Source organism: Tetrao urogallus (assembly GCF_951394365.1).
Source record: "Tetrao urogallus genome assembly, chromosome: 9".
Classification (NCBI taxonomy): Eukaryota; Metazoa; Chordata; class Aves; order Galliformes; family Phasianidae; genus Tetrao; species Tetrao urogallus.
This window is the reverse complement of record NC_136822.1, coordinates 22,406,463-22,419,313: the sequence shown is the minus strand read 5'-3', so window position 1 is coordinate 22,419,313 and position 12,851 is coordinate 22,406,463. Positions and strand designations below refer to the sequence as shown.

Sequence of the window (12,851 nt, the reverse complement as noted above, 5' to 3'; positions counted from 1 at the left end):
ACTCAGGTTGGGTGCATTTTATTCCCTCTACTAATTATATCACAGAATGATAATAACGACACTGAACTTTGGCAGCTCATTCATACCACTGTTCTGTTTACTGTTTACTGTTTGCACACTTAGCAAAGTCAGCTCAAACACCCTTCTGCAAATCAGTGTGAGGAGCAGTCTGCAAGCAGAGGAACGTGTGCTCTGGTCCCCTCTCTTACCCACAGTGAGATCTCTGGTAGCACGACTGCTTCAGGCAGAGGCAGGAGTGAGACTGCTCACCCTGCAGATCCTGCAGCCTTCACTCTTTTAAGACAGAAAACAGTCCCTTTGTGAACCCTGTCCAAATGGACTCCTCTCTCAGATGGAAAACCAGTTCCATCCAATCTGCTCCATCTGTAGTCTCCAACTAATTTGCTCTTTCCATTATTTCCTATAGCTCAGCGTTCCCAGCACTGGCATTCAACAGCATGGAAATCTTCCCAGTGCAGGCTGATGATCTCGATCTGGTCTTCTGTAAGATCCTGATCCTACCAAGAGTGGAGCTGTCCCTAAGAAATGTGGGTGCCATGACCAACCTCATAGCACCTACAAGGCTACAGCCTAAACATGAAAAATTACCAGAGAAGGGGAAAAAAAAACCAAGCAACCAGATGTGTCAACATTAGAAACGTAGTAACAGAATGAAAGCAAGTGAGCAATTCAACACATATGGTAAGGCAAGCTGAAAGAAGTGTTAATGTGGAGAGAGATTTTCCAGTCCTTCCACCCTTCAGCCTTCCCTTTGCTTTTCCTCTTGCCCAGGGAAGCACTGCCCAGCCTTGTCCAAACAGTTCATTTATGTCTCCTAGCTAAGTCAACATCATGAGACGCCTGCTGGAATTGCACGGGAGAATGGGAATGAGAACAATTTGATAGAGAAAATAACTGATTATCCCAGCTCAAGTAGACGTCACTGTTTGAGTGCAAGCACCATTCAGAGCAACCCTTCTTCAGCAGAGGCTGACTAGAATGACCATTTTCATTATCCCATGCCACTCCTTGACAGGCAAGAGCACAGTACTCATGTGCTCTAAGAATGAAAATGTCTAGCCCAAAGCAGCATCTGTTAAGGAAACGTTCACTGATTTGTGCTTTTTAACTGTAGTTTGAGAGATTGAGACTTAGGAAACTAATATAAATTTATTTTCATTACATTTTTCATTCTTTCACTAGAAAGAATGTCAAATGGTAGCGAATATCACTGGTGTGCATTTAGATGCAAGGACTACCGAAGATGTTCTCTTCCAGAAAAGCAGAGCACTTCAGAGCTAAGAACAGGAATCACCCTTGTTCTCCATATTCTCATGGGAAATGAAAGAACGTGAAGTAGAAGAATAGTTAGAAAACAAAGAAAGTAGAAATTAAAGAAGTGTACTGCTGGTGACAGGTGTACTCAGATAGGATGCCAACCCATGAGCCTGCGTCAGACTGGAAGTTTAGCCTCCAGTTGTTAATAGTTAATTATTCTTTAAGAAAATCAAAATATATTTCATTAAAGCAAATCCCTACATCAACATCTTACATTTAAATTGAGATTGGAAGAAAAATGTCATGATATATGGAGTTATCACCTCAATCAGTAATACTTATTACCCCTTTGTATAAGCACAAGAAGTGGAACAGGGCAAGCATACAACAAGCAGTAAACTTTCCTGGAGCATGCAGAGAATGTTGCTGGAGGCAGGATCTCAGCGGTCAGCCGTTTTCTCAGCACAGATGTGAGGTATAGTGCAAAGTAATTGATCCATAGGAAAGCAGCAGGTGGCAAGCAGGCATGCAGGATACTCCCTTCTTACAGTCTTACTCTTATAGAACCAGAACCAAACGCTTCAGGTTTGCAACACCAAAGTACATAACTTCATTAAATAATCATCCAGAGCAGAAAAGAGGTCTCTGCTGACTGTGAAAGAAAAGCACTTGACGTGACATGAATACAGCAGCAAGGAGGGAAGGACAAACAGCAGCCTCAAGTTGAGAGTCTGCACACAGGACAGCATCGCTAGGGGGCCCGAATCAGTGGGGCAGCATGAGACCAGTCTCTATATTGGGCAGATCCAGAGTGGCCAGCCACCACAGAGCTGTTCTTCAACAGGGAAGAGAGTGTATGCAGAGCTTATTTTGTCAAGAACTTAAAGCCAAGTATGAGATGCCATCAGTCAAAAGCCCCTGGAGACCCTGCCAAGAAGTGATCTGTCATTTAGCAGGGGAGCAACTTCCAAGCTCATACCGATTTATCAGGAAAGGGCACTCCCAGTGGGACAGCAATCAGACATGCAGATATGACTGCACATCCAGGGATGTTCCTCCCTCACAGCCACTTATGGTTAAGAGGACTGCAGTACCTTCCAGGAAACCAGCCTATTTTTTGCCTGTTTTCTGCTTCTCTGACATTTGAAGCCATAAAATTGCAATTTCAATGAGCTGAGTTTAACTGCAATTAAGTGGAAGTAATCTGTTTCACAAGCTCTTGGGTAAGGGCAACAGGGAATTCTTAAAAAAAAAAAAAAAAAAAAAGAAAACCAAGCTATCAGCTTAGCAAGTTAACAAAAAAGCCCAAACCCTTTTATTCCATCCTCATATTCAAAAGCCTCGCCAAAAGAGTAGCAGATGGAGTTGGACAGACTGCCCACAGATTGCCAAGCAGCTAGACAAGAGCAAAAGCTAGATGAGGTTTGGTTGGAGGCACTTCAGTGCTGCATTATGATTTGAACCACCACCAGCTTTTACCTCACCTGAGATCACTGACATCATATCTGCGTTCTGAAAACACAGAAGCGTAAATTTGCTTTAACATTTGATACTAGGAAGTGAGAAGACAAGGGAAGAGGCAAAGAAAGTGCAAGGTGTTGCTGAAGAACATTGCCTAGAGATTCATCTCAGGAGGTCATGCTTCCTTTTGCAGGGGGGAGGGAAGAAATGTTGAGAGCGTTACTGCTCATAGGTCATTCTGCACTCAGGATTTCAAGTAGTGTGCAGACAGGATGGGTGCAGTATTCCAGACTTGACTGACAACTTGCTTTTTCTGCTGCATCAGTACCTTCGTGATGTCCTCATGCACTCACAGGTCTCTCAGTGCCTTCTTCTACCACTGTTCTTCAGCAGCTCCTGAGCTCTTCAGCATCTCCACACACATCTTCTTGGGAGCATTTGTTTCCCATTTGTTGTCTTTGTCAGTGGTGCTCCACTGAAGGGCACCCAGGTAGAAGACAGTGATTAAAAAAGAAAAAAAAAAGGAAACAAAGGAGAAAGTAGAGAGCCGAGAAGACTTGGAACAGAGCATGAAGGGGGAAGATCCAAATGCACTGTGCTTTGAAGCTGCAATTGGCAGAATCACCAGGACCAGACTGCTTGCAGGAAAACCTCTGTGTTGAGGCTGTCAAAGCGAGATCAGTGATAGAACAATGTTCTGTGCTTCAGGGGAGCCTTCCCCTTTCAAGGGAAGAACTGAGGAGTTGTACATGCTATAGAATTGTCCTAAGAGTCAGCAGGGGAAAAAAATCAAGCGACAAAGAAGCAGAGACTTTTGACAATTTTATGGTAGGGATAACTCAGATAAAGCAGTAATTACAGGCAGGATCCCAGAATGGCACAGGACACTATCCTGTGATTGCAGGCAACACACAGCATCTGTACTCATGAAGCACAAGTAGGTTGGGGGTGTTAACACAGAGGTTATTGTGGAACAATATTCTCTGCGTGGATCCAAAAGGTGGGCAAACAACACAGGACCAACTGTCAGAAGTAAACATGAGTGCTAGTGTTCCTCACTGTCTAGCATACCAGTTTTCTCCAAGAGTTCCACAGACAACTTCCATAGTTCAGTGATCAGTTTCTTCCCAGATAGGCAGGAAAGCCTCCACTGGATCAACACATTTAGGCATGGCTAGAGATTTCTTCCAGATGCTGCCCCTTCTTCTACCACATTGTAACAAAAAAAAGCTCAGATTGTTTCTAGAAGCATTTACATCTATGGTTAAACAAAAAAGGAAACCCATATTTCTTCCTAAGTTCCACAGTGGGAAAAGAACCCATAGTTCTTTCCCAAGTGCTCCACTCTAAAGTTTTTTCACACCACTTTTTCCCTATACTTGAATTGATTTATATGCATGTAGATATGTATGAATATATATTTCCATACCTTCTGTTCCACCTTCAGAAACTGAGCAAGTTCTTCAACGGTGAGGTGATCTTTCTTGTCACTGTAGCTTAGGAGCAGTAAGTAGAGGTCTCGACGCAAGGACATCATCTTGTAAAACACTGAAAATTCTTCAAAATTTAGAGTCCCTTGGTTTTCATCTGTGTCAGCTTCCTAAGAGGAAAAGACGGGTAAGCATGCTGGATGCAGGTGAATTCAAGGAACACAGCAGAACAAGAGTTATATATAAGAACAGAAATTTAAACAATTTGAATCTGCAGGCTCAAATCCTAATACACACAGTGTTATCATTTTGCTGTTATTTTAGCCTATCTATTGCATTTTGGGGTGAAAACAGCACTACTGCGGATCCCTACGAAGGTCTCAGTTCCACCTTCAGTTTTGAACTTGTTTCCCATGTAAAGAAGCACACCCTGGGCTTTTTTTCTGATCTATTGCCCTCCTTCATGTCCTGCAGTTATCTGGATTATAACATAGCAAGGAACATTGTAATTTCACCCCTTAGCCTCCTCTAACAGAGTCTGACATTTAAAAACATTCAAAACAAGGCCACAGTCTTAAATTAATGGTAATTCAAACTGCAGCACTCTGATCCCCCTGTCAGCTCTCCACAGGGGGTCCAAGACTGCAGCAGCAGTAAGACTGCACACCAAAATACAACCCCAGCAGCCCCAGTCTTGATTACAGTTTTTTGTTTATCCTTAAAGGTAGGAAGAGAAGAAAACAGTACTTAACGTATGTTAATACAAGCTTTTCACTGTGAACATCTGCCTAAGAGGATTGCTTTGGATTTTCAAAACAAAGAATATATTCTGGAGAACTGCTGTCAAACATTATCTAGGTCTCCACAATAACCAAACTTCAGGAAAACTGCAACTCCTGTTGAGTTTTAGAGTGTAAGCAGATGACAAAATGAAAGTGTAGCAACGTGTTAATGCTCCTACGAAAATCCCTTTTATTCATAGATGTAATACAGTGCTTTCTCTCTCATTATAATAAACCCCTTTGTTGCCCTCAAAGCAGTGTTAAAAAGGCAGGGTTTGCTACTATGCAAGTCAGAATGCCTTCTCTGCAGTCCTCCTAACACTGACTTGTTTGGGCCTGATGGCTTGTCTCTGCACTGGTTCACCAAACAGAAATCCCTCTCCAGAAGGAGTAAGCATCTCCATCTCATTATCACTTCTTCCTTCTCAAGAAAGCTCTACCAGTTCATGCCCAACCTCCTTCTGGAGCAAAGGAGCCCATCTAATAGCAGATGCAACGAGCAGGCCTGGTCTGCTTTACATTCCAAGGATGACATTTTACTTTCCCTTCACAGAAGCTGCTTCATTCATATTCAAGCCTGCCCTAGGATGGGAGGCACCGTTTACACCGACTCCCACTAAGTACAACCAACCAAAGCAGCAGCCCCACGCTCCAGTCCTCAGTGCAGGACAGACCTATTCTGCTTTGTGAGCCCAGCCATCCCTGTGGAGCCAGAGATGCTCCCCCAGAGAGCTGCTGGTGCTCACCCCAAAGCTCCAACCCTGCCTCACAAACAGCATCAACCGCAGCTGACCAAGTGCAAGAGCCATGCAGGACAGCTAAATATAGGGGTAAGGATTTGTCCCAGAGTTACTTTGCCCTTCCCTATTGGTTCCCTGGAGGTTGTTAGCAATTGCCTTACCTCATTCTTTAGCACTTTAATAATCCAGAGCAAACTAATTGCCTATTTCCTATTAGCACATAGCTTCCCAATGGTCTGCTTCTCCTGCAGCAGCCAGCAATATCTGCAAAAACTAAGGAACTCAAGGAGCTGCATTTACCACATTTTGCTAGTGCTACTGTCATCTGAGCTTTAAATTCAGATCACAGCAAGTAAGCCAAGAAGAAATTCATTCCCAGCTATCTGGTGTTGACTGTGATTTTAAAACCACCTCCCCACACCTTAAACGATGTTTACTGCTTGTGAGAACAAACGCAATTCAAGTTCACCTCTGCATCACAACCCTACCAATCTCAACGCTTCCCAAACCCTTGCAGTGACCTACACTCCACGAGATGCATCTCCAATGCTGACTTTATGCCAGACAAACAATGCACTTTTGACCACACAAGATTCTCCCACCTCCCCATGTTTTATAGCAAACTGGATTCTGGGTAGCACCGTTTTTTGAAGTTATAAAAATTTATTTTGCTTTCCATTATGCCTTGGATTGTCTTTCCTTTCCTACAGTGTAAACAAATGGACTGGTGGAAAATAGCAACTGTTTTCACACAATAGACATAAAAAATTGATTCTGGCAAAGAGAGGAATTTTTAAAAGATTGTAATTACTTTCATAAAGCCAGTTTCTATTAAATATTTTTCCACAAAGGAAATGAAAAAAAATTTTCAATAGAACAACTTTATTGCCTATCAATGCCAGCATAGAATAATTCAGTTCATAGCAATGAAAACAACAATGCATTTTAAAAAGTACTATTAATGAATACTCTTCTATGAAGCATTAATGAATTCAATTCTATGTAGCCTGTTCTGTTAAGCCAGCATTCTGATGCATTTTTGTCCATAAAATGACATGACTTTGGAAAAATCTGGAACGGAGGACACACTGTTATGTCCAAACTTCCAGACCCTGTTCTGGATCTGAGCAGACACAGCACTGTCTCACCCCAATAACAGTGGGTGTTGGAGGTCACCAACCTGAAACATCTGCCGCACCTTCCTGCGGGGCAGGTTCACGTTTAGCTTGTGCATCAGCTGGTGGATCTCTTCAATGTTCAGCAGGCCATCTCCATTCTTGTCAGCTTCCTCAAAGGTTTGCTTCACCCAGCTACAAACACGTCAAGGAAAGGTATGAGAGGGTGATCTCCCCTTGGAAGAGGGAAGCAGAGCAGTTGGGCAGGTAAGGGACTCAGGAGCTCCAAACTCAGGAGCATAAGAGTTCCCCAGCTCCTTAAATTCTGCTAGGGAGAAGAACTGAGCATCATTCAATCCAGCTGTCACAAACGTGTCTTCCAAGTCAGAGCCTCTGAGCAAAACTGGTGAATTAAAATATCCCACCACCTGTGTTGGAGATGTTGGGGTATGCCATGAAAAACTCATTGCTGGCGAAGACCTGATGCTATCTACATTGTACTCCCCGTGCTGATGCCAGACCAAACATTTTTTTTTTACTACTGTACATTTTCTGGTACTGCTTGCTATTGCACCATCTAGCTGGTAGAACCAAGACTGCTGACACACAGAGTTAATATCTCAGGGCAACTGGTTTCATGACTCACAGGATGCAAGCCCAACAGCCATCTGTATACCAGAGATCACATTAATCCAATGCAAAGGGCTGGAATAAAGACTCAACCGAACCAGGCAAAGTATGCTATTATAAGCCAGAGGTTAATGAGAGCCTCAGTAACAATTAACCACTCTTGATTTTCCATGTTCTTTCCTCTTAGACTATCGTACATTTATTTCATCTGTGTATTTAGTCATTCTTTCATCTCTGTAGAACTCCTTTGACCCCTGCTTTCTCTCCAATATTTCTACCCTCACGTTTTTGTCACATGTCCCAAAGAACAGCAAGTCTATGAGGTAATAATTTGTACAGAGAAAAAGGACAGCAATTATACATTTAGGACGAAATGACATCAAAGCTAGCAGCTGCCAAGATCAAAAAGCAGGACTTGGTTCTTTACACTGTAGAGATGAGCTATATGCAATGACATTTCCTAGGATGTTCTGAAGATTTGTGTGTGTTTGAACCAATTTTCATCCTTGACCTTGCTATGGACAGCAGTTTCATTTTAAATACTTAAAGCTGGTACCAGTTTATGACAATTATTTCCAGCTTCCAGTTCACAATACTCGCCCCTTCACTCTCTTATTTCTGACATTAGTTTCTCTAACAACGTACTCAGCAGTTTTCAAGTATTGCTACACTTGCTCTGACATTTTTATGCACTTCCCTTAATTTCGCCTGAACTTCTCCGCTTTTCAAGCAGTAACTTTTAGCCCCTTTTTGAGCATATATCCCTCAGCAGCTTTTGCTAAGCTCTTGCTCAAACTGGAACTGTAACATGGTCGTTTGTGTGCTGTCTCCAAGCTGCTGCATTTATAACACAGACAAGGTCTGAAGGGATGTTTCACCAGCAGAGAACACACAGCAGATACGTGCAGCTCAGAGAAGCCATGGATAAATATAGCAAGCTGAGTATGTGTGCAACAGAGCATGCAATATATCCCTCAAATGGATCTGTGCATCAGAATTAACCACTGAAAGTATAAACTTACAACATCTACTGTGTCTGTGTGCAGGAGGAATATTTACAAATGATCATTGCAGCCTTCTGTGAGGCAAAAAAGAGACAAGATAACAATTGCTATCAAGATAAAGTGCTGATTTTGTATTTTTAGTTAGAGGGAAGAGCATTCTTTGTACTTAACATGCTAGTCTGCTCTCCTGCAGAAGAAAACAAACCAGGAAAATACTCAGGGAACATAATCTTTACATAATCTTTGCAAGAAGTTCATTTGGGTTACTAGGCTACAAAAATGCTTAAGGAGTTCTAAAGATTTGTGCTTCTCACAAACACTGGAGGCTGTAATGTAGACACATATCTGACACACATCACATAAGAGAAACGGAGGGCCACAAGTTACTGGCCATTTTACCAAAGGACTGAAAAGTTTAGAATTTCAACTGGGCAAAGGCTAAGAAATCAAAGTTTTCAACCAGTAAATAACTTGAATGCCTTCTAGTAAACCTTGCAGTTTGAAGCAGAAGAATAAAAGCACAGCTGAGCAAACAGAAGATGACATAAATCCTTCCGTGATGGACATCTCCAGACACAGAAGCTTTACCAAGTGGTCAGTAGCACAGGAGCCCTCAGACCAGCCAGGCCACATATACTTGCACACAAACAACACTGAAGAAAAACATGGAAAAAGAACAGCTACAGAGGAGTAACACTATTGCACTGGAGGCTCGCTCAAACTATCCTTTATATACATGCTGGGGTTAGTATTCAATGAGATAACTACAAATGTGTGTTCTGACACTTTGGTAGGGATTTCACTAACAAAATGCAGGACTGCCTGTGATTCAATGGAGTTTAATCCAGTCCCTAATGCACAGTTAACAGATGCACACATGTGCAATACATGTCACACTTATCTAACATTTCCATCTCAATCAGTGGCAACATTTTTGGTCCAGCTGGCAGGAGGCGAAAGAACACCCCATAGCAAAACAGGTAAGTACTGTACTCAGGTCTGTAAAAGGATACTGATCGTGGGTTCTCTGCCGCTTAGCGAGCGAGTCTTCATCACTTATCCCAGCCATCAAATATTTCAGCCCTGTGATCCAGGTGCGAGCTTCCTCCGGGTTAGAGGTAATCAGATCCAGTGACTCCAGGTGGTTGCCGTGGTAAATGGTAAAGCAGCAGCTCGGGTCAAAGTTCCCCTCTGCATGGCGGTGGAAGATTTCAGACTGACGGCCTTCGGTCACTTTGTAAATAGAATCGATGATAACTGTGGGGAAACGAGAAAACACAAACTGATGTGCTTCTGTAGCCATCTGAGCACACTCTGCTTTTCAACAACTCTGCATTATTCAGGCTAGGAGTCATTAAGCATTTTTTAACATTAGATTGTAATAGGGGATCACTTTAAACTATGCAACTGATCCACAGAATGGCCAGGGTTGGAAGGGACCTCAAGGATCATGAATCTCCAACCCCCTGCCACATGCAGGGCACCAACCTCCACATTTAATACCAGCCCAATTACTAGAACTAAAACACATTACTCGCTGTCCTATCTGTAATCCACACTTTAATACTCAACTTCCCAGGAAATTAAAAGGATTACAGATTTACTTTTTGCCTTTTCACTTTTTCTGGATGGTCTCCATCGGATGCAGGTCCTGTGCTCATCCAGGTAGAAGAGACGAACAAGTCCTTTGGTTCCACTCTTCAGCTTAACCATCTGAGTCCCAGACTGCATAACACTCATGCATCTTTCAACTGTGAAGCAGAACAGAGCAAGTGCAACTGAACAGCCATCTATTTCCACCAATAAAATGACATAGCGACTTTCAAACTTCTTCTAGACATAAAACTTTTGCCTTTCACCTTCAGTGTCAGCAAATGCAAGACATACACTATTTCTTCTTCACAAGTTCTCCTTGTAAGAAAATAGAACACATCTGTCAAAACACCTTCACAGGAGTCAACAAAAATAAAATATTGAAAGGAAATATTTTATATTCCTTTTCTATCTTGTTCTATGCTTACTTCCTTCAAATACATATATAATATTATATATATTATAATATATAATACTATATATATTTAAATTGCTAGACATGTGCTGTAATTTTAAAAGCCAGCACTGCCAATTCTGAATGGCAAGACCATCGTTCAGTCCTCATTCCTTTGTGCTCAGTAATACTTTACCTTCGATTCTGACACACTTTGAACTGTTAATGGAATTATAAACACGCAGTCCCACTGCGCTGCCACACACACAACTACAGCCTTCCTCTCCCGCTACCAAATTTCAAGCACACACTGTGATAGCTTCTTTTTATCTACCCATCCCATCTGTGATGATAGTCTTCCTCCTCGTTTTGGTTGCAGTAGACCCATCTCCTCCATTTCATCTCACCTCTTCCCTCCCACGCCTCTCCACGCACTAAGATCAAGATAACGTTTCGCCTTGATCTCAGTGCATAGCTGTGTTCTTAAATTACTTTCCTGTTTCTATCTGTCTGCAGCCTCTCCCCACTTGGTATCACTCCAAAATCGTCACCTGCTGATCTGCTTACACCCTGGCTGGCTCCCAAACACTGCCCAGCTCTGTCTTTACTCCTCCTCATCATCATCATCATCATCATCCTCTTCCTCAACCACAGCAAAGACCCTCACACAGCCTCTTGCTCCCTGGGAAAGCCAGAACCAACAGATGGGTGGACTGGGCAGTGCTTTCAGATGAACCAGAAGAGATGGAAATGAAGGCAGAAACAGGTGCCATTGTCACTAAAGGGTACCCAAAGTGACCCATCGTGGCTTTGACACAAAGCCACCCGCAGGTGCACAGAGCAGCAGGCAGCTATGGCTCCAAACAGCATGGGATGGAGGAGCAGCCTCAAAGAAGGAAGAGTAACTGAAGCAGCAGTCCCTGCACACAGGACTGAGCCTCCCACTTCTGAACAAGTTCACTGCAAGCCTGCCTCCAACTCATCTTAATAAAATTGTCCTCCATAAAAGAAGATGGTGAGAGAGTGTGGATATGGAAACCCAAACCGCTACATTAATTTGGCAGGCAGGCTGCAGGCAGTATTTCACTGCTGGAGTGTTCCATTACAGCAAGGTTTTGGCTTAGAGGCTTAGCAACAAGCTACTCAACACAGAGAATCCGCTTCTTTGTACCTAAGCCTATCAGTTACTAATAAGTCTCAAAGAGAAGTAATTCTCACCTAAGTCTTCCTATTAGCATTAGCTCACCTGTGAGGAAAACAGCTATTTCACTGAGCTGTTGTTGAGGACTGCTAACAAAGGGCAGCAGAGAGGGGACTGCTTTTCCTTCATGTGAGAAAAGCAGATGGACCAGAATCAGATAATTGCAACAGACAACAACTGTACAATTTATTTGTCACTGTTTTAATTGCCCAAATATTACCATATCTTATTGATAAAAATAGATGCATTTCACAATACGTTTTCAGATACACTTCCAAATCAAATTTACATGAAAGATTTTAGAGCACTTCCTCACAAATACAGAAGAAGGGAAGAAATCCTCTTTCCACCAAGATCTCCTCATTCTCCATTTCTCAAATGCCATCTGCAGTAAGCACCAATTCTCCGCTTGCACATTCCCAGTTCTCAGAACATACCACCCAAATGAAAACACGTAATAAGAACAGTGGACACACAAGAAAGTTCACTGCATCATCCCCATAGCATACATGTTAACAGAAGGAATGCACTTTAAAGAAAGGTTTGGGGCAGCCTAGGTACTACAGCATCCAACTTCAGGAGGTTATTTCCTCTTTCTCTCTAACTTACAAGCTACACCATCCTCTCTTTTCAGTTACTTATGAAACACAAGCACACCAAGAAAGGTCTTCCAAGCCTATTTGCAGCACGCTGATTTCAGACTCCAGCCAGGCACACAGCTGAGATGGGCACCATATATTTTCAGACAAAGCAATGACTATCACTCTTAGCAATACACGTCTCATTGCAGGAGCTGCTCTGCTCCTTCGTCAAGCGCTAGGCTGAATGCTGACCCATGGGTGCCAGCTGCACCATCTCTGCCATGTCCACGCTGTTCAGCAACTGGCAGAGCCCCGCCGCCAGGAAGGAAGGCATCCAAGCCTGCCAGCCCAGATGTTACCTGAGATATCACCTGTTCAGGGGATGCAATGCGTTCCACCTGACACGCTGCCCAACAAACCTCACTTATGCCAGAGATGCTAAGCTAGAGCTCTAATCCATAACCGTGTGCTGCCAGGTGTGTAACTTTACTCCATGCCTGCACGGGGATGATGCCACCTGCCTGAGCAAAGAAAGCTGCAAGTCCCACGCTTTTCACTGTGGGTCTGTGCAGGAGGTTACACAACACACACCATTCCAACCATGCATGCTGATGTTTCCTCAGGCAGCTGAGCAGGATCCCA

General features: G+C 43.0%; 1 protein-coding gene across 1 annotated transcript in view; it reads right to left on the bottom strand.

Moving 5' to 3' along the window:
- PLCH1 (phospholipase C eta 1) overlaps positions 1 to 12,851 on the bottom strand; it is a gene marked incomplete at both ends in the record, with an annotated part of 51,960 nt that overhangs the window by 24,828 nt on the left and 14,281 nt on the right. The window contains 4 exons of the mRNA XM_079540017.1: positions 4,169 to 4,339; positions 6,872 to 7,001; positions 9,454 to 9,697; positions 10,045 to 10,191. Of these exons, the coding sequence (XP_079396143.1) occupies positions 4,169 to 4,339; positions 6,872 to 7,001; positions 9,454 to 9,697; positions 10,045 to 10,191 (692 nt within the window). The remainder of the gene's footprint in view (positions 1 to 4,168; positions 4,340 to 6,871; positions 7,002 to 9,453; positions 9,698 to 10,044; positions 10,192 to 12,851) is intronic.